The sequence below is a fragment of the Neodiprion virginianus genome, chromosome 6, assembly GCF_021901495.1.
Source record: "Neodiprion virginianus isolate iyNeoVirg1 chromosome 6, iyNeoVirg1.1, whole genome shotgun sequence".
Classification (NCBI taxonomy): domain Eukaryota; kingdom Metazoa; phylum Arthropoda; class Insecta; order Hymenoptera; family Diprionidae; genus Neodiprion; species Neodiprion virginianus.
This window is the reverse complement of record NC_060882.1, coordinates 20,565,448-20,588,400: the sequence shown is the minus strand read 5'-3', so window position 1 is coordinate 20,588,400 and position 22,953 is coordinate 20,565,448. Positions and strand designations below refer to the sequence as shown.

General features: G+C 36.2%; 3 protein-coding genes across 3 annotated transcripts; all 3 read right to left on the bottom strand.

The window, feature by feature from the left end:
- Window positions 1–116: 116 nt before the first annotated feature.
- Window positions 117–2,909, bottom strand: LOC124306712 (nucleolar GTP-binding protein 2). The gene is made up of 2 exons (XM_046767638.1): window positions 2,750–2,909; window positions 117–2,411 (listed from the first exon to the last, which is right to left on the bottom strand). The coding sequence occupies exon 2, from the start codon at window positions 2,404–2,406 to the stop codon at window positions 229–231; it is 2,178 nt and encodes a 725-aa protein (XP_046623594.1). The 5' UTR covers window positions 2,407–2,411; window positions 2,750–2,909; the 3' UTR covers window positions 117–228.
- Window positions 2,910–4,458: 1,549 nt separating this feature from the next.
- LOC124307290 (trypsin-3-like) lies at window positions 4,459–6,618 on the bottom strand. The gene is made up of 7 exons (XM_046768811.1): window positions 6,528–6,618; window positions 6,279–6,352; window positions 5,958–6,046; window positions 5,749–5,887; window positions 5,546–5,659; window positions 4,959–5,108; window positions 4,459–4,890 (listed from the first exon to the last, which is right to left on the bottom strand). The coding sequence occupies exons 1-7, from the start codon at window positions 6,577–6,579 to the stop codon at window positions 4,744–4,746; spliced, it is 765 nt and encodes a 254-aa protein (XP_046624767.1). The 5' UTR covers window positions 6,580–6,618; the 3' UTR covers window positions 4,459–4,743.
- Window positions 6,619–7,337: 719 nt separating this feature from the next.
- Window positions 7,338–21,942, bottom strand: LOC124307061 (uncharacterized). The gene is made up of 7 exons (XM_046768378.1): window positions 21,778–21,942; window positions 17,215–17,285; window positions 11,270–11,442; window positions 10,753–10,904; window positions 10,565–10,660; window positions 9,894–10,122; window positions 7,338–9,686 (listed from the first exon to the last, which is right to left on the bottom strand). The coding sequence occupies exons 2-7, from the start codon at window positions 17,260–17,262 to the stop codon at window positions 9,410–9,412; spliced, it is 975 nt and encodes a 324-aa protein (XP_046624334.1). The 5' UTR covers window positions 17,263–17,285; window positions 21,778–21,942; the 3' UTR covers window positions 7,338–9,409.
- Between the last annotated feature and the right edge of the window lie 1,011 nt (window positions 21,943–22,953).

Sequence of the window (22,953 nt, the reverse complement as noted above, 5' to 3'; positions counted from 1 at the left end):
TGAAATTTCAACAGTAGTTTTGTCATCGACTGAAGATATGGTAAATCCGTTGACTTGTATCTTCAGTCAACTCTTTAGCATTACGCAATTGTAAATGGGTGAAAATTACTAGAGAATTGAGTATTTACACTTTTTATTCGGTAAGGATTAGGGAAACAACGTTGGCGTGGCAAACGTATTATTACCCGGGCAATAGGTCAAACTGTAGCAGATAACAAAGTGCTGGGTTTATCTTGTCTTCGGAACTTTTCTGTTTCTATTTCTGTTCTTTACATTAGTAACTTCATAGAAATCGCTTCCTATTTTCTTTCGCTTATTTGATCTCTCTATAGCTCTTCTTTGCTTACTAGTTAATTTCTTTTCATTTGGATCTGTTTTTTCTTTTTTCCTTGGTTCGTCAGAGACGCTGAATGTACCGCTGCTGGAGGTTGTTTTAATCTCTCTAACTTCACTATCACTAGAATCGTATTCTTCTTCTACAACATCGAAGGCACTTTGCATCAAGCTATCTTTCTCAGGTCCAAAAAACGTCTCATCATCCTTTAATGAATCTTTCTCTTCTTCAGCATTTGCTGTTGTTTTGTATTTCTTACTTCCAGACTTTTTCAGGTCATTTCTCTCTTGGTGTAACAACTCTCCTTCACCATTATCTTCTTTTTCTTCTTCATCTTCTTCTTCTTCTTCAGATTCACTAGGCGGCTGGGAGTCATATGCAGACATAGCTGAACTTGTATTATTATCCTTATCATCGTTCTGAATAGTTCCGGTTTCATCAGCAAAAACATCTCTGTTGTCTTCACTTGAGAATGTCAAACCAATTCTGATCTTCCTGTAATCTTGGACAACATTAAGTGACAATTTGACAGGTTCTTTCACTGCCTCATTCTCAGTTTCCTCATTTTTATCCGAAGTAATATCTTCGTTTATTTCATTTGATACTTCAGCAACAGTCTCCTCTTCCGTTGCCTTCTTAGGTAATGGATTTTCAAATCCCACAGGTGGGACAAAGAAAGGAAGCTTTCCGCGTTGCCAGTCGTTAAGAACCATTCGTGCTGCTATTGCTACGTCAGGTTCTCCGCCTTTTAATAGTTTGCCAGTCCGACGTGCTAATTTTTCCAAGAAGTCTATGTGGTCTGACCATTCGTCGAGTTTGTAAGTCTTACGCATATATTCAGGTTTCACTCGTTCCAATACATGCGATATGTAGTCTTCAGGGTTAGTAATGAGTTCAACCCTAACAACGCCTTTCAGAACTTTTTCCGTATCTGTTTCGGCAGACGGATAAACAACGCCAGGACAATCGATGAGATATATGCGCCGCATCAGGGTAATGTATTGCCATACCTTGGTTTCTCCGGCAATCGGTGCAACTTTGCAGACTTTTTTAGATCTCAGAGTATTTATGATGGAACTTTTGCCTGTATTTGGGTAACCTATAAAGCCGACGCTAATTTGTTTCTTATCTCCATGCAGCTTTGCAAACTGACGTAGGAGATTAATCAATGAACCCTTTCCAAACGGATGAGTCAACGAGGCATGAAAAGCAAGGGTCGGATGTTCAGCACTTAATATTGCAACCCATCTCTGTGTGACCCAAGTTGGTACCAAGTCGACCTTGTTCAATATGAAAATTAAATGTTTATGGGTCTTTTCAGTTTTTAGATATTTTTCTACGGGTGGAGATCGAGTTCCCATTGGATCTCTGGCATCCAAAACTTGAATAACAACATCTGATGAGTCGATTACTTTATACAGTTCATTCCAAATTCTTCTACTTTGTCCTGCAGCCATGACCCAGTCTCTCTGTACATCTCGTGTCCCATCATCCGGTCTGATCAAATCATGATCTTTAGTGTCTTTCTCAGAGTTATATTTTTCCTCCTTCTCCTTAACGTGAGCCTGCATATCATCGTAGGTTGTAATGGGCAAATTAGGTCGCTTCCTAATTTTCTTCGGTCCAAACACATTTTGGAAACTCTCTGTATCGAGCAGATGTACCCTGGCATTAGCAGCTTTTTGTTGTAGTAAAGTAACGGGCAATCTGGTCTGTTTCATCACAACCTGATAAGGATCTTTCATAGCTGTTCCTAATGCACTTTGAAACTGTTGAAGAGCATTCTGAGAAACGACACGTGAATTTCCAAACCACCTTTGACTGGGCTCGACTCGAGAAACCGTACCAGATGCATGCCATCCTTGAAATGGAGCTGGACTTATAATTTTACCAACTCTATTACGCTTTGGTTTCGAATTACGATACATCTGCAGCCTTTTAATTGTCGCCTTCGTTCGAGGCTTCGCTACACCTTTGAGCCCTTCGGTCGATCTTTCAGGATTCATACTGTGCCCCGATCTGTTGAATCCCTCCTTCCGTGGAGCCTTACTAGCAGAATGTGATTTCGCCATTTTTTCTGAAAAAATCATACCAAGAATAAAATAAATTTAGTAGTTATTAGTATGGATGAAAAAGTTGTCGGTAGGTTATGTCAAATAACGTTAAATAATAATGTAGCTTTTTCTCCAGTATAAACAGATTTTCAGAACGAAGTATTTCACAGCTAGTTCTGCGACATTCGTATTACACGTGTTGTTGGGAACGTTAATAGATATTACAAACAAATTTTATAATTGACGTTAAAAACACGTGTTAATCAACTTAACCTCAAAACTGCATAATGCCCATACGCAAGGCGTTTGGACACCAATCGATTATTACTGCCTACATGAAATTGTTCAAGTTAATAAATACCTGATTTACGTATTAGGTTCCTGGATTACAAAATATAGGAGCACCAAGTGCTACGACGAAGATAATATTTCCACCCTCAACCGCTACATGTAAGGTTAATGTTACTTATGAATCTTTGATATTCGTCCACAGCTGCCGTCTGGCGGCCAGTGCTTGCTGCACGTGCCATCGGCAACACAGCAAACCCGTGTAGCGGTGGCTAAGATACGCAATTATGCTGATACACTACGCATCCACACACGCATAAAATTATCGACATCTTATAAGGATTGATACTATTTTGTTGCAGCAAACGTTGACTAAAAGTATGTTAACGCTGTTTGGAATCAATGCATTTTCTCAAATTATCTTCAACGAGAAATTGAGTTCATAAATTTTTTTTAGGTAGCGAAAAATACCTAAAAAAAATATATTATTATCTAAGCATCAGAGTTTACAAACAGTGTGACTGAAACGAAGTATTTTTCCCTTAGCATCAAGTTTAACGTAGATATAATACATGGAAAAATATATTGCAGTATAAACGAAAAAATTAAAATGCTCCAATTTTTAATTGCAGACGGATTTAATTAATCTTGTAATGATAGGACAACGTCTGTGTCTTCCACAAAGACTTGTAAGTTGAGGTTCACTGATTTTCAGTTTTACTGATAGTTTATTTATATTCGTAGAATTTAAATTGAAGCAACTGAATTCATCCCAAACAATCTTAATGAGAAGACTCCAAGAGATTCAGATTAAGGAGGTTCTCATAAGCTCTTCCTTTGATGGATTATTATTTCAACAGAAAGGAAATTCTAAAGGACATGCTAGATTTAAAAAAAACCTACCTATTCTCTACTGCTCAAAGGCAAACATCCTGAGCAATTACAGGAACCCACAGGGCGATCATAAATTATAGTTATCACTGCCATTCTGTCCTGCGCAAACATAATTTGTCAGTGACTTATACCTTGTAGAATAGAAAACCTATAGGGACTCTGCTACCAGCTATTCACTATAGCTCAAAAGTAAATATCGTGAGCAATTATAGGAACTTACAAGCTGGTCAAATAATAGTTATAAAAGAAAATGGATAAATATAAGCTGTGTTGGTTTCGGAGTAAATTATTTATGACTTCGGACGTGTTTCTTTCCCTGTTGTTGCGTCGTATAAACAATTGTATTCACCACCGTGATGCTAATTTAATTTACTCACAATTAGAAATTTTTTCAGCGCATTGGAGAAGAATAATAATGGTCATTCAATCCGGAAGTCTGTATACTCGTGCTGTATACATCGATATAAATCACCACCAGTAATCACTCACAAAAATACATATGCAGCAACTCGTCTTTTACTATGAATACGGTACTATACGGTAAAATACAACTGCATTGTTTCCTAATTATTGGAGTCAAGGTATAAGAGGAGAATTAATGGATACTCTGGAAGTTATTTTTTTCAAATTGGTATCAGTCAAATGCTAGAAAATGATTAAACCGATGATTGAAAATGTAAGGTATATCCACATATTGTTTCGGAACGAGGAATCCGACGAATTACTTTCCCACGGCAGCAACGATACCATGTAAGAATCAACAGTAACAATTTGATCCACATTTTTGCGTTGCTGAATGAAACTGAACGCCTGGAACGCGTTCGAATAACTTTAACATTAAAAGTTTCTAGTTGGACTATTTGATACAGACACATCAATCATCATTTATGACATTAAGGTATCATCAATGATAACAATGGTATATTTTTCGTTCTTTAAAATGTCGATGCGGTTTCATAGCTGTAATTTTATATAGGTGCGTATGTACACTGAGACGCCCTTGACATGTATATTACGCCGGACACGACATTATACAATAATATCAATTGAATTCCAGTTTTGCGAGACGCACTAATCGTTCGCAAAGTGTATAAACACTGTACGCTTGAAATGAGTCTCTGATCCCGAACGGTTTATTGACAGTAAATATAGCGTAATTCAGCCATCTCCATCCTACATTCCAGAGTTTTCTCTGATCCAGTCGCGGAAGTAGGAAACTCTGGCATAGACACCGGGATAACCGGCAAGAGCGCATCCGCTGCCCCAGGAAACGGCACCGTGAAGAACTCCATCGACTACCAACGGGCCGCCAGAATCGCCCTGAACAATGGAGAACAGATTGATAATTAGCTTCGGCAGAATGAAGAAAATTACGAATTCGCACAAACCTGGCAAGCATCGATGCCACCCTCGGGAAAACCAGCGCACAACATGTCGTCGGTGATCCAACTTTGACCATAAGCAGTCGCACAATATTCCCGCGAAGTTACAGGAACTTCGGCGATTTGAACGATATCAGCCGCGGGGCCAACAAGCCACTGAAAAACCCGTTAAATAATCATTTTCGCATTTAGATATCTGGCTGTGAACTTCACGGAATATGATGCGCTTTATTATTGATAAAGACATATTTTACAGCATCCCACATTGATTCAGAACTTTTCAAAATAATTTGGAAAAAAGTCGAAGAATCGCAAAATTTATATATTATACTAAAAACTAAAGTTCACCTGCGAAAATGGAAATATAATATTTCCTTCAACTTGACTATTCTGTGTTTTCTCGGAGAACTTGAGAATGTTATACATGAGTGGAGGAAATCTAGAGTATTTCAAGAAAGTTACTATTTTTCGAAAAAATCTACGTCGAGATGTTGATTTTACCCAAGCCACATACCTACTGTGAAACATTCTTAGAACATTGGAATGAGGCAAATTTAGACTTTTGAAACATAACGGACGAGCCGATTACTCACACGAATAGTTCCCCAGCCAGAGATAGTACTAAATTCACCTTCTGGGACCATTTCGTATTGTTCAGGCAAAGGGATAGGCTGAACCCGAGCCGAAAAATCCATCGGTTCCTTTACCTGGAAAAAATAAAAGTCGGAAAATTAGTGGCAATGCAAATCTGACGTGTAGGTCAAGGGTTAGTCGGTTAAAACTGTAATATTCGTACCTTGAGGAGAGCAATGTCATTGGCATAAGTCACGGGGATGCTGTAATTTGGATGGTTTATGATTTGATCTAGTTCATGAATAGTCCCACCTGCGTTCCGCATTGTGCTTCCGATTCGGACGGAGTAGCGGCTAAAGTCTCTAAACGAAAAAAGAGAGAAAATAACTTGTTATTTCAATTGAGTCAAATGGATCTCTTCTTCATACGAACCGTTGGAAGCAGTGCGCAGCCGAAACGATCCAGTACTCGTTAATGAGGGAACCGCCGCAGTTGTGGCTGCCGTCAAGCAAAGAGGAAATCTGGAAGCAACAATGTTTATAATTAACAACGAAACAACAGTCACGTACGTAGGCATGATATGACGTGAATGAGTAGAATGCAAGATAAAACTTTGCTATTCCTTTTGAACGCCGCAATATCGTGCGTGCATGATGTATCATTTAGTTATAAATGATACATTCACATCGTTGTGAATTCATTCATCGCCAAATCAATCCATGAAAATATACTGATCGAATTAGTGATTGATACCTGGTAAGGGACTTCTTCGATCGTTCCATTTCTGCCGCCGACGATTCGATTTTCACCGGATGGAACCGGCGAGGCTGCACAGGAAAAGTTTATGTGAGAAACGAGCGAGCAATAGATGTTCGGTTTCGGACTCCGTATTCCGTGAGAATAAAATATTGGAGTTCAGGAGACCTGATTTAACGATTTATTGAAAATGTTGCACTATTCTTGGGACACAGCAATATTAAATACGTAGCAAAAATCGCTTACCGAATACAGAGGCGAGGCTGGTGAACAGAAGACAAAAAATAAAGATGTTCATGTTTCTGAATCAAATTACGTGACAGAAATTAATCCAATTTTGTCCGGCTCTTATACCCGCGATCTTATCTCGTACAGAGATATTATCGTGTGTCAGAAAAGCAGTCAATCACGCGCGATTAACTAAGTCTCTATATTTTAAAATCCAGAGCTTGTGGTCCGGGTTTATTTTCAAATACCTATCGAACAAATCGGTATTCGATACAAGGTGTTTTTATACGACCGTATATAATTCACCCCATGACCTCTTCGATTTGAAATATAATCATTTATTACTTTTATATGGAAATATAATACACTAGGGAGATAAAGAAGATATGGTGTACAAAAAATATACACCGATCGGATCGGTAACATTTTTGTCTTACAGTGTACTTAATGTTCACTGCGGTATAGATATAGAAAATTGAAAGATGAGCAAAAGATGTCGCAAAACCGTTTAAATGTCGGAAGGTAAATGATACTGATAAAAATGATTACGCCATTAATTGATTTACTCAGATTATAGATCGTTGAAATCATGACTGGTAATTAATAATATGTGTAGAAAAAAGCATAACAATGAGCTCCTCTCATTACTATAATGTGCCTACAATGATTTTTCAGTGTTTATACCAATGTTGTTTCGAAACACATTATATTTTACATCTTACTCTACTTATTTTGAATTGCATGTATCACGTTCGGGACGGTTTAGTTCTTTCCAAATTCTGGAAAAAGGTCACCAATTATTCAACGTCGAAAAGAGAGAAAAATATATTCGTTTTGCATAATTATTTTAATAATTATTTCTTACATATAAATAAACGGTGACAAATTTAATTATTAAAATTTTAAAATATTGGAGAATTCAATACGACCACGTACAGATTCATTCATCACATTCCAACATTCCCAAAATACGTGTAACAGTATATATGAGCTAATGTACGGCGTAACTGACGAGGAAAAATTAATTATATTATGTCATTACGTCAGTACTTCTGATAAATTATAAATTTGAATACACACGACATATCATGCATACACTTGCATGGCTACACATTTCTTCATCTTATGTTGTAAAAATTCAAACCGTATGAGAATTCTTGTTTCGTGCTATAAAAAATCAGTGCATCAAAATTAGGGGTCACCGAGAGAATTAGTTTTACATTAAATTAACATATGGCACACTAATCTCATATAATTAAGTATAATTTCATAAATTTACTTTAGATTCTTCGTGAATCGCAGATCAAAGCTTTCAGCCTAGAATATTTATTCACCATCATACAGTGATTATATTGAACAATGAGCAAAACTATAAAATAGCAAGTGAAAGAATCCGTGGACTGGATTTTCGACGCTAAAGTAAAATACTTTAAGAAAAGTTGGAATCACAATGGAGCCTGATGAGGAATTCCAAAATTTTTATTTCTTTAACCAAGTTTATTTTATTGATCATACCATCGCGAACGTCAACCGACTATATCATTGGCAATGATCTGAGTCGTGAATTTTGCCTACGTTATAATAGTAGAAAAGGAAAACATGACCGCAATTTCCCTTCCTGCTTGAACGATTTGAATGCATGATCACGAGTATTAAGTAAAATTATGAACTGGTAATTGTAATTATTATTGTTATTAGTATTTGATAACACAAAGCCATCAAATGTTACATCTCATTTATCTGGCTCGCATCACGTGAGATCATTGTTTCCACACATTCACGCTTGAAAGTATTTTCAGTTAAAAAAAAAAAAATGTGTGGAAAGAATTTATTAATTATGCAATATCAAACAGCGATTAACGACGATTTGAGCAAATAACACTGGCCTGCGAAATATATATTTTAGATTCCCCCCTCAAGTAATAATACTTTTTTTTAAGAATTTAGGTATGTTGAATTAATAAACTCTTCGTTCACTGATGAGTTCAACCGAATTGTCAGTATAAGAGAAAAAGATTGAACAGGAATTTTGAAGAAAGTAGAAAAAGATATCACAAGTCTGTTTGAGTTATCTAGTCTCTCAAGTCTTGTTTGAACCTAATGCTGTTAATGTTGTTACCTAAGCATTCAGTTTTATATCCATTTTATTTTTTTTTTTTTCCCTATAAAAATAGTTCAAAAATGCATGAAAATAAATCTCGATGTGCTGTAAAAAAAAAATAGCGCTTTATTTTAATTGAACATACCTGAATATCTAGAACAAAACATTATTACTTGAAGTAGGGATTAAAAGTTGTATTTCGCAAGCGTGTAGAATCAAAGTGTCAACTTAATTCATCACATAAATGTTAATTATTTATTGATTTCATATACCATTTGATGGTACATAATATTTTTGTTCATGTGATGTAATACATATTAAGTCAGTTCCTATTCCTAAACGCAATAAATAAGTAACAAAGAAATTATTCGTAAAAATGATGCAATCATATTTCAACCTCAAACATCTCAGTTAAACATGGGAACTAAAAAAAAGGAATGTAGTGGATTTTTAAGTATTAAATTTCTTTGACACATAATTATAAAAACAAAAAATAAAAACAAAAAATAAACTATGTATTCAATTCCACTACTACATCGTGATAAATTTTTCAATTAATTCAATTCAAAAGTGCAACATCATTTTGGAGCAATATTCAGCTTATTTGAAATTATAAATCCATTTCGGAATGAAACCTATACGCTGGCATGTACAAATGATTTTTTTCCCTTCTAATACTGATAAAATTTAGGAGTAACATAACGATGACGGTAAAAAATTAAAAATTTCAAATATCGAAAGCACCGTTACAATCAATTATAATAATAACAAATTGCGCATCCTGCCAGTAGTAAATAATTCATTTATGGCTATTTGAGCAGCATCCCGAGTTTATCACGTTTAAATTAACATTGGCCGAAATGAAGGTGGCAGAGGGCGGATTTGGATTAGCGTTACTATGTTCAGGGCGTGGTGGTGTGGCCGACGGTCCGCTATTTTCTCTACGTTCTTGACCGGAAGATGAAGGGATAGGACACCGAGTAACAAGGTCTAGGGCCGTATTCGTTGTGTTCTCAGCCTGTTCAGCGGAAATACTCGCAAACGGTCTATCGGTGACAGTGGGTGAAGTAATTTGTCTGAAAATAAAAATTCATTCATCAATTCCTAGATCGATTGTACAGTAGTATACGTGAAACATTGTAATCTTTCTAATTAAAGATTTCACATTTTTTTGATTACTTGAAAAGCTCTTTAGTCAAAAAAAAAATCTTTGGCTGTATAAGATGAAGATTGGAGATTCCGATAACGGACTAGAACAAAGCTTTAGGGGTAACAATCCTCACCCAGGCGTCCAATTACTCTGGATTGTTTCTTCATCTTGTATTTCTAAAGTCGTTGTTAGCGCTGCCGGGCTTTCTTGAGAATCATAATTTGCATCTGTATTAACCCATTCTGGTGCCTGAAAGGCTTGCGCCTTCACTGGCTTATAATGTTCCTTCACAGCACCGGGATAATTAGTAGATCCATTTGCTTGCAGCGGTATACGCAGTTCATACATATCCCCATAATCATCTGAAACAACGAAGTGAACTTACGCGATGATTTTTAAAAAATTTAATCCATTTTTTTCACCTCTACGTTTGATCAAATAACAGACTGTGTTTTTGGCCGTCCACTACATCGCATCTATGCAAACTATGGCTTCATTTATTGTAAAAGCAATTGTACTTAAATGGAAGTGCAGGAAAAATGGTATGTTAATACAGACGCCTCATTGCATAAAAATATCGCATAACCATTTACCTGGTGTAACTGCAGCACTCGTACTATTAAAGTACAAAAAATCGTCGACCTAGTGTCGTTAAATAATTTCTTATATAAATGGCAGCTCGATCCTTGCAGCATTTGGAAAAAAAGCAAGAGTCAGTCGACGTACACTTGCAGAAAAGTTAAATATCACATAAATATAATACAAATTTCATTCTGTTCAAATGATGAGAAATATTTTACTCACTGTTATTTGATGATGCCGGAGGAGCAGTCGGTTTTATCACCGAAACTGTACGTTCGAAACCACATGTTGAAAGTTTTTCCCAACATTTCGATTTAACTGAAACAGAAAAAGTAAAAATCATCAGTGATTAAACCTCGTAACAACCTCGAAAACTGAATATGAAAATAGTAATAGAAGAAGAAACTTACCCACGAAGTATATAACGTAAGCGACGATAGCAATAATTACGATACACACGATTATTCCGCATACTATACGAGTGCTGTACGAATACTGATTTGCTTCATTTTTCTTGCACGTATCTGATTCGTGACCGTCCGTCTTGACTTCAGCGGAAAAACTGTTAAAAAATAAAAGAACAAAATGTAATCGAAAAAATATAATTACAGTAACCGTCGCGCCAAATAAAGTGTTGAAGACTGGACACCAAACAAGCGCTTCACGAATAATTGCATCAAGCGTCTACTCTGATACAATTTTGTGCGAGAAAATGTTTAAAATGTTGATAATCAAATCAGGGTTATGAAAACTTATCATATTCTTCATCTGAGGGGCAAATACTTGGTATGTAGATCTTATTGGATAATCCTTATTGTAATTTGCCAAGTGAAAAACGGACAAATGCGAACAAATTATGAAAAGTTTCAAAAAGAGCTGAATTTATTCAGCTGAATTAAAAGAGCTGATTTTTCATGTATCGCCTACCCCGGAAGACAAGGACCACATTGCTTGGCATCGCGGGCTAGTTTTTGGCCTTTCTGCCTGTCAAATAAGGCACACTCCGTATAGTTGACGCACTTTTTGGACGTTTCGTAGCAATACTGATGTTGAAAACAATCAGCATCGGTTGAACAGTCTTCCGCAGCAGTCGTTGTTACCTGTAAAAGTAAAAAAAATTGTACAGGCATATCCTGGATTTGGAACAGGTAACAGAAGTAACGCATAAATATACAGCACATGTTTTTCAATCTTCTAACAAACGGCTACGATAATGATGTAGTACCGGCATCGAATAATATTGAAAATTTTACAACTACCGCAGCTTCAAGAGTGGTGAAATCTTATAGTTAATTAATTATCCAATCAGGTTTCGAATTAATCAATATCAATGACTGCAGGATAATCGAAGATGCCTAGAGTTGGAGATTGCAATAACTCTATCATCGTGTTGCGATTCACCACGTCGTTGCTGCTACCGGAATTGTTAATTTTTTAATTATGACAGAAGAATAAAAAGAAATAAAAGTAAACACAGAATTACGGATATTGTTTCTATATAATAGTAAATCTACAAATACTGATAGACACAAAACTAACCGCAATGGTTTAGGTACGCAGTCGTGGACGTATCATAAAATTCAATTATTCCCCCAAATTGCTGTTGTTCTCTGCAGTTTTCGGTGGTTTGTCGCAATCATGGTCACCGCAATATTTATCAGTATTATTCCACGTTTCTTCGTCCGATGAGAAAGAAAACGCTACGCAATGACCAATCGATTTGCAAATATAAAAGACATACCTGCATGCATACAATAAAAGGGTGCGGATTTTTTCAAGGACATTTTTAGGATTACAGGGAACTCGGCTGGGCAAACGTGTTCTCAAAATTATCTATTTCGATCAATTCGTGTTTAGATTTTTTACTTTATAATGTGCCGCGCAGATTTTTTCTTCTTCTTGAAAGAAAAAAAAAAGTTGGCGATGGATATAAATTAAATAAATCGTCAACTGAGATAATACAATGACTAACTTCGGTAATGCGCTTAATTAGAAAGTGAATTGCACTTGAGCAGGAAATCTAGCGCGTCGTGTAAATTATAATACTCCGTTAAAGATTCTGTAAGTGGTCAACACCGCACAGCCGCACGCACATGAACAAACATACGTGAATGATTAAAGTGTCACGTTAGTTCGTGCAAGCAAGGTCGGGACTGCCGAGTGCTCAATGTCAACGGTAGGCTGCGGATAACGGTCTTGACAAGGAGCAACGAAAGTGAGAAATGTGACGCAATAGCTATGACGCATCGGCGAAAGTATTATTTGAAATAATAGGTAATAGTCATCGACGAGACGGATGCATCAGATACGTTTTGCGTGAAGTAAGAAACGCACAGTCCATAATCTGCGAGCTGCGGTTACAGGTTGTCACATTTGTCGTTGAAAACGTTGAATTGTACAAGGAACCGGAGAGAAGCAATGTTAGCAAAGCAAAGCAAGTTACAGAATAACAAAATTACGTTTTTTTTACTCCATTTAATTATGTGACGCGAGCAGATACTTTACAGATTTCAAGCTCATGGAACCGTAACTTCTGTTTGTTTTATTTATTTTTGTTTCAAACAAATGAATATGAAATTTTATTTTTTCACGTCTTCACGATGTATGTATGAAATTTTACCAATTTTTACTATTCGACGTCTTTCATAATTGCGTATAAAGAAATTACATATAGACAAAATAAAAAAAAAAACTAAAAGGATTTGAAAAATTAGTCGAACGAAAACCTAGTTAGATTAAGTAATTAGTAGTTTTGAACCCCCGGATTTGAAAAATTGAGGCTTTGTTTCCCAGAGAGTCGACGGCACAACACGGCCGTGTGAGAAAATTCCAAAAAAGCCGCAAAGCGATTTGGTACCCACCTCTTATTCGGATAAAATAGCAGTTTTTACATGGAACTTTAGCACATACATCAAAATATCCAATGCAACTATGCCTCCTGTGATTAATACCAGCTCTACAAGGCATGAAAAAATAATGATATTCAAAAAATCCAGAATTCATCTGCAATATATATCTACGATGCACGGAGAACATCGATAATTAAATTCCCTATCGCCCTATCTTTTCAAGTTGCATAAAAGTGTTTCAGATATTCTTAAAATTCTGTCCCTACTACCATATCCAACATACTAATTCTGTGATATTTTCGCTATGCCGAGTTATTACAACTATAACTGCACGAAATACCTAATTCGCCGTTGCACGAAATTGCGATTCTTGCCTTTAAGGTAAAAAAATGCAAAGCTATTAAATTAATTAATATTACATGATCGCACATCGTTATTCATATATTGTCGCCGACTAAAACGATTTTCCTAGTTTCGCAGTAACGCAAAAAATCCACGTGTATTTACGATACATCACATACGCTTGACCTACTTTATTACGGTGGTGTGATATGATGCAGGCACATCGTCAATCCAGGCGGCACGGTGACAAAGAATAAAGAGAAAGAAACCAATGAAAAAAATCAAACACTCGTTAAGTATGTAGACGGGCATCAAGGGCAAGAAGAGAAAAAACAAAAAGAAAAGAAGGTGAAAAAGAAAGAAATATTCACGATGGTGTATGTATTGTACATCTTGGCTCTGTGCCTGATTCCAGGATTCCCAATATTATTATTATTGTTATTATTATTATTATTATTATTACTACGACAGCACAGTACATCCATGCTGATGGGAAATATTTAAACCTAATGCCTCTGCGACGACGGGCTACACTTGCATACAACATACGTCATTAATATTATGATTGTTTTTTGTTTTACACAATTGTTGTTATTATTTGCGAGGGCTCGAGATAAGCGGTTGTACGTAGTTGCGTGAGATAAGAACACTACCACGTGTATAGGTGCATGGACATATCGTGAGGATGGGATTTACGTGCCACGTCATTATAATATTACGTACCGACAAAATCTATGCCCTTAGTATTATAAGTATGTATAACGAGTTTGTAATAGAGACGTGAGTTGGCTAGTTGAAAAAAACTAGCAATCGCATTATAATCTCTGATACTTTGGCCCACGTTTAGGTACTGTTCGATAGTTACAAGAAAATAGTAAAATATGCACGTACAATTTTAAACAGGAAATGAATTATACGTAACATATTGTTCACGACGAAGTGTTGCGTGAAAACCGCACAGATTAGATATTAATTTTTGTATAATAATATGGACTTGAGTTCATAGACGCATTACGTTTTAATCTACAGTAATATCAGACGTCGTACATGTTCACACACGCATGTTTAATAATCGGTGAAATATAGGATTGCATTAAGTAGATATAGCATAATTCTCATGCCAACATAGTACAATTTCGCAGGTTAAAAATATTATACATAATATACCAAAACGGATGTTCGGTAGCAAGCTGCGTTCTATTCATATTATATACATACGTACGATTCTTTTCATGTATTTGTAAACACATACATATGTACAAATAGAATAGTATAATACGCAAGAGAGTTGTATCGTTTCATCTCCGCGAATAAGTTCCTGGCTATAACGACGCCATTTTGGAACTTTTGTGCCGCGTCATGGCCAACCTGTGCCGCCATAACCCTGAATATAATTCCCACCCTTCGGTGAACGATAAGAGACTCCCGTACCACCTGATGATTTCGTTTGGCAACCCTGGTGAAAGTTTCTACCGCTGCAAGTTTCTACTTGATCGAAACGTTTGGTACAATTTCGCGCAAAATTGTGAATAAGCATAGTTTTTCATGAAGAATTGTTAATTTTCGTTAAAAATTGTCTAGTGTCTTGTAAATTTTTTTACCGAAAAACTACAAATTTTTATAACAAACTATGCACGTTTACAATGGTGTAAGACGAAAAACAATTTTTTGTGAAAAATTGTACGAGCCGTTCCAATTCCTCTAAAAATTCTTAGAAAATTCTAGGAATCATTTTTACCAGGGGACACAATTTCACGGGTTGTCAAGATAGGGTGGAAGGATAAAAAATTAAAATTGAGCTTCGAAATAATATATAAATACTGCCACGACGATTTAATCATTCATATTATTATGTTATCGACGAACCGGTTGTCGATCGTTATTTATTTCTATCTTACGACTCATCACGGGCATCGAATCGCGCGATGTGCGCAAATAATAAGAAAAGAAAAACCAACAAAACCGTTCATCGAATTTCACATGTGTACGTGTATGTAACGCAGTTCGGAGATGTTATCTCTCATTATTTTCACCGTGTGCACGAGCTTCGCGCACTCGTAACTACCTACTTGTTGCTGCTTATGTACAAATATAAATCGACACTCGCGCATCTACGCGTAATATAAACGAGTAACGAACACAAGCGCGATTCGTCCCTCCGCAAGGAAAACGGCAAAGGTATTGACATTATACCTATGTAATGTGGCTCCTGCCGTGGTCAAAGTCCAAGAAATATATATACACATATTCATATAAAAATATGTGTGTGCGCGTGTTTCCTCTTCTTCAGCAACGCTGCACGATATAGTTTAAAAGGGGAGAATACGCACACACACACATTTATATTATATACACACATATGTATCTATGTAAACATATATATCTGTATATATTTATATATACTTTTCCTTTTACATGTAAGAACATCTTCAGCAACGCTGCACGATATATATATATATATATATATATTCTTGCCCTCAAAACTATGTCGTGCAGCGTTGCTGAAGAAGAGAAACCTATGCGGTTGTTTTACTCTCCGAATGCTTGTAGACCGTACATTAGGTGTATAATGTTGTATATCTCTATTTATAAACGCATCGATGGTGCAGCGGATCTGAGAATACCCAAATCCATTGGTACTAATAATTTTAACGTGTACGATGATTCATTGCTTTCAGAATTGTTGACCAATACCAAGGGATAAAATTAAGCGAAATTGTGCAAAGGCGTATCGAAGATTTTTCAGTACCGCGTAAACGAATGATTATTTATTTCATAATCGTGGATGCGACATTTGATATAAGTATACCATCGACGCTTAAATCTCGCAGGTATAACGAAACGCGTATCCTTTGGATAAATACGATAATATAATACATAATATAATGTAATATTTTCTTTGTTTAAAGATAGAGATATCTCTAAGCGTTGATAAATATGTTGCATATATATACGCGTATAATAACTTGTGACGTTTGCATGTCAAAACTATTGTAATTACAGACAGGTTCAGGGGTGTCGATTATCTCTTTGTCTGCGTGCGGCGCGTATTATGTTTCATAAACGAATTGGTTAAATCGGTTGGTAATCGTGCGCAACTGGGCTCGTATCGGGACTCGCCGCTTTGCACGCGTGAACTACATAGCTATATACGAGTATACGAGTCGTGAGTCAACCCCTTTGCGGCTTCCAGAGGATTCTCGAAGGTTCTAGATACTCGGTGGATGCGTTACACATGCACAGATATTATGCTACAATTTTATTCGCCTTGTAGCGTTGTAGGTTACGTTTTGCAGAGAGGATGTCTGCTACAGTCAGTCTTTACAGACAATTCCACGTGCAATGTCGAAGAAAAACATCGAAAAACTTTTTGGTTTCACGAGAGAATGAGGCCAATAAATGTAATTTTACAACGAGCGGCAGTTCAATTAGAGAAATACATTTCTTGGCATCGTTCTTGTGCAGGAGAAAAAAAATTTTTTTTTTTTCCTGGGTAATTTTATTCGGATTCCCGCTGATTGTAAGTGCAGATTGTTCACATCAGTGATGCGTAGGCTTTGATTGTAGACGAATGAGGAAAATCGGAAGGAAGCAAAATTGGAGTATCAAGAAAAATGATTATATATGTTCTTGTGGTTGTTGTGTAAAATATGTATACAGCAGTGTGTTTCACCAACTTACCAACAAAATCCATGCGACTGTTACCACGGAAGTCATGGCAACCCCCATGGCTAACTGAAATTCTCGGGAATCTGAAACAATGTGTAAATTCATACGTGTTAAAAAACCTGAAGTGTTGCATTGAAATTATAGTAATCACGTAAGGATATGCGAATAGTTGTACATTTTTTGCACAAATTTTCTTCAATGTAAATATGTACGGTCACAGGATTACAGAAAAATACATGGTCTTGGATTGGGGAAACGGAAATGATAAGAAAGTTCTCAATATTATAATTTAATAATCTTCCCTTCTCAATTTCAGCGTACGGAATTCAGTTTAACTGATAAAAATGAATTCTCGTTCTGTTAAACCCGAAGACATACATGAGTAGTTCCAAGATATTGCCTCTCAAATCGTAACATTCGTGGTAGAGTAAAAAATGTAATCATTACGGTCACTTTAATTATTTTTAATACTTTTTAAAGGTGCCAGAGGATAGATGTTTACTCATGAATGAATAAAATAAAAGACTCCAAAATACAAATATATATATATTCATTTAATTTGTAGGATATTTTTAATTCGTCTTCATGTATTTTGTATAATTACATATAACGATTAGACTTGTCGTTCTATATATTACCTGAGATGAAATGTATAAAAGTAATTAAAAATCTTTCAACTCAAAAGATTCCTCAACATAACGCAACATACAATCATTCCTTTCTCGGATTGTACGTAAACATTTTTAAAAATTATATACGTATCTTTCCAGGTCATTTTGTACTTCCCTAGTCATATGGCAGGGGGGAAATGTTTATCATGTTTTCGGTTCTCAACTTGGGACAGGTTGACTATTTCACATATTACAATAGACGTTGCCTAAAACTAAAAGAAACAGATAACTAATTGCGGCAGACAACTTATCAGAGTAGATTTGGGGATTGCTCGACACATAATCTAAGTTCAGTAGCCTAGTCGTCACGTCTTGTCACCTTTGTGCCGAACACTTAACACGCCGATACGGTATTAATGAGCAGTTTCGATATGTTGGTACAAACATAACGGCCACAAAAGTGCCAGGAAAGGAGACGTCGAAAGATTCGGACAAAACGGAACAGGGAATATTTTGAAAAATAGTATTACGGAATCAAATTCGTTACTGAAATACCATTGTAGGTTTGTACAGGTATAAGAATATTCATTTTTTTATAGCAACTTGTTGGATAGGTTACCAGATATTGCCACTGGAATGACAAAATTTGTTGGAGGGACATGCTGGGGTAGGAACAATTTTACTGTTTGAACAAAATTGTCGGGCATTCTGAAAATATTTTATGTTTGAAATTCAGTGCGTCACATAGAACACAGTTTAAATTACAACTACAGACACTTTGAAAAAATGTGTTTTTCATTCTTTACTATTTTTTACCAAAAGAAGAACAACTCGCATATTTTTTCGTTTAAATGAGAATTGTTCAGTGAAATTACCTGTATCGAAAAAATCATATTATTTATAAAAATCCTCTAAACTTTATTACATTGTAAAAGCTTTTGCAGTTTCTTTATTTTACCTCGACGCCTTTTATGAAAAGTAGCATGTTTCGGCTTTCAACACGAAAACTAGCACGTTTCTCTTATCCCCGCGATAACTATCATGTCTCGATTAGTGCACTGAGGATTATCTTAAGATTTGTGTGTGCGATAGACGATAGTCGAAATGAAAGTCAATTTGCGGGTGCAGATCTTAGAAAAATGAAGCATTTTTCACAGGTTCTTTACAGATGTTTCAAATGTGTTCGGGGTTTTTTATCAATGCAAATATCAATTGGTCTTATTATATTTATATCAAGTAGTCCGTACCTAAACTATCCGTAATGTTTCCACAAGAGTGTAACAGCTATTGCATCTAATTGGATATGACTAAATCAGTCTTTTTAGATTTTTATACTCAGCATTACCGCACTTTTACTGATCTGTATAAAAACTTGTTAGTTTTTTCGGTGAAAGCCGGAACATGCGAGTTTGCGGAAAATCTGAAACGTGCTACTTTTCGTAAGAGACGTCGACCTGTAGCTCTGAAAAATAATTGAACAAGGTTGAATCTTCTACGTGTAGTAAGTAAAATATGAGAATGGCAGACAGATCAAATTTCCGTCACCGTGTCGCATAGCTAGATCAGAATTCGTAGCCCAGGTCATGTATAGATATTATCAAGTATTTATGAAAATTCATCTACTGTTTCAAGTAAATAAAATAACTTTATCATGACAAATATATTCCACTTCATATATAAGTTTTTCTTTCGTTACGTATATTATACTCTTTCATAAGCTTACGTATTATATATTATATATAATACCTTTGGCATCAAGATGATAATAAGGTATAAAATTATGAAAAAAAAACAGTTTGCACTGCGCGCAGAATTCCTCTTAAACGATCAATTCAATCGGGGTTGGATCGAAATAATTTTCACAAAGTTTCATTTCGAAAATGATCTTTGTGTATTTTTTCTTTAACCTGCATGGGTCACAGTAGCTAACGGTTAGCCATTGTTAATTTCTCAGTGAGGCACTTTGAAGAAATTTCGATAGTTATTTTCGACATAAAAATTCTGTATCCGAACTATTGGCAGAAATTATTAATATAGGGCCTAATGTTTGAGCTAATGTTCTAATACTAACAAAACAGATCATGTGTTTGCCGGTAATAATTAAAAACGTACTTTTTTCCTATTATACCTATTACCATTGCGAAATTCAACCGAATTCATTGAACATCACATTTATAGAACCACTGCGTGAATGAATTACGTACCTTTCACAGAACATGTTCACAAAAAGACAGCGATGACGAACTTTAAGGCTTAATAATTTTTATATGATTACGTGCGCTGGAGTTTTAAAAATTCCAAAGTGACTTGTCATCATCGGAGAGTATGATTTCAATAAACGGAGAAGACAACAAACACCTCCATAGAGATTGTAAAAAAATCTAATTAATATCGAATTTAGGCATTCAAATTCATGCCAAATGAACGTAAGTTTTGCATTTATGTTCAGTAACATTTACAACTGCATTTAATTGCCATCTCATAGTTCAGTCGGCTGTGAGTTTGAAACCTGATCGTTATCCCCTTTCATTCACATATATTATTCGTTTGCTTTGGAGTAAACTGTTTGACAACTTTTGTCTTCGAATTTCTTTTGTGATAAAAAAAAATTCACGGATCAGATTTTAGAGAAGAATGTCTCCGAAAGGTCGACGTACGTAGTAGAAATGAAGGTTGCTTTGATTTTGTAAAATTCGATCTCGACGTCGAATTCACCGTGACAAATGAATATCGGAAGTGAACGATAAATTGTGTAGAAAATATTTTATATCATTCTCTATTTTTATTCCGCAATTTTGAAGTTAGGTTGAGAAAACAGCTCCTCGAGAATCCTTAAAAAAATGAATTTTACAATACTCTAACGGCTTTCTGGACTTGGAATTTCAAAGAATTCGAACGTTTCAAGGTCAGATTCGTATCGACTGATTTTGAGAGCTCTACGATCAGTATATACTTCCCAAATAAGTTATTTCGCTGTAATCTGCATTACTCTTGAAAATATTGACGTGAATTCATTGAAATGGGACATTTTGTGCGTAACTCGTTTACAGTAATAACGAGGGCGTATAAAAAATAGATTTGTAATCTATCATCGAATCACATCGATGTTGAAATAATAATTTATACTAGATAAACAAAACGGTAACTTCAGCGAAGTGCAAACTTTTCGTGGCGTAAAAAGTCCCTATACAGCATAAACGGATAATTGTGATAAATTTTAAATGTGTGCTTACTAAAGTAAATATTCAATATAAAACCGCAAGTAACGTAAATCTGTAGCTGATGTATTTAAATCGGCTAATCGGAGAGCTTTTAAAACTGCGCTTTAAACTCTCGTCTCCGGATTGCATCAGCAATTGTCAGATGAAATGGTGGTCAGTTGACGGTGAACAAGTGGTTTCATTTTAGGTAGGTAAACGCACGTACATACAGGCGTCTGGTAAAATGGGTGATTTGTGTGAAAATAATTTTAAAAAACCCACCTACACACGCACAGAGAGAGAGAGAGAGAGAGAGAGACTCCAAAAACAAATTATCGCTGCTCCGAATTACGAAGTAATGCAGCGAAGATTTTAAAATCAGATGTAATTAACCGCTAAAAGACAGAAACAATTCGCAATAAACCTATAACATCAACGTACGTATCTAGCGCGACTTTCCTCCTGCTCGTTTATGCGGACCACACATTCCTGGTTACACGGAACTCAGCGGTAAACACGAATGTCATCACACGTTTGCCGCACGTGTGGTGTATGCGTAAGAATATTGAATTGTATGATCGAAGGGCTGAACATGTCGCTGGAAGATGGGTAACTCTTGATTTTAGGTGTTCGTGTCAAGACCTGTCGATGCATGTGTGGACGAGTCCGGTGCATCTGACGAGATCGGTAAAAATTTCGGTTCGAATGACGTTCCGAAAATCTTACGAGTAAAAGTTGACGCAAAGTAATCGTATGTAGCTCACCTTTGTCGCTGCCGTTTCTGCGGTGCACTTCTCACTTGCAAAACTTTGAAACCTTTCTCTCACACTTGTTAGAGTTTGCCACTTGTCGTTCGAACTTGCCGTCTTGAGAGTTGGATCATTACTGACTATACCGAGATTACCGAGGTAGATGCAGCAACTGGCGAGCATGATTCATCGCGCCGCAGACTTGTCGAGACTTGTCTGCCCGCAGGTGCAGTGGGGGTGGGTGTCGTGATTTTTTCAGCCAATCAGAAACCCGGCCGAGTATCGATCGCAAGCGCGATCCATCTCGATCTTGGACTTCGATCTGCTCGATCTTCTCGATCTTCTACCCCTGTTCGTCACTGACCGCAGCCAGGGTTGCCGAACCTTTCAGTCTCCGTTTATGCGCTCATAATTGACCGTTTGAATGAAATTTGTTTATTTCATATTCTTGTAGAATGGAAAAAAATATTTTGGATGTATTTTTTATTTTTTCGATTGAATCAAAATTGCCATTATTATAACAGATTGAAAACTATAACATTGTGACGTCACCCATGTTAAGATGTATCTATATATATTAAAATCAGTGAAATTAAATCACCTATAACATGAAAAATTATCACTTTTAACGAAAAACAAAAAATACCTCTTCATTATTTTGGCTTGCACTGCATTATGCATTCCTAAAAATGGAAAAAAAAATTTCATTCAAACGGTCAATTGTTGCATCGCCCAGCCGTTAAATTATGGATACACCGAGATTTCGCCTGATCATAACATTGTTAACATCGCTCAAGCGAGGTCATCTAATTCCTCGTATATTCAACCGATATAATATGGCTAATTGAATCCAATAAAATTGAGAGGCGCGAATGTCTCTTTTATTTCAATCAGGAAAAAGTTTTAGGAAGTTAAAACTATATTCGTATTAATTTATGGTAATACATGCAAATTTCTCCGCCGTGGCGACACCTAGCGAGGCGAATCGGAGGCGCTTCGTAAGAACGAGCGCGTGTCGACCGTCGTTGGCCAGAGTATACGAATGCGCAGGTAAGATAGGTTACTCCGGCATCGATCGTTGGTTTCATCACAACCAACCAAACGATGAATGATACTCTGGCTAAAATACGGAGTACATAGGCGTATTAGGGTGATCCTTGGTTAGGGTGTTGACGAATTTTTACCGCCCCG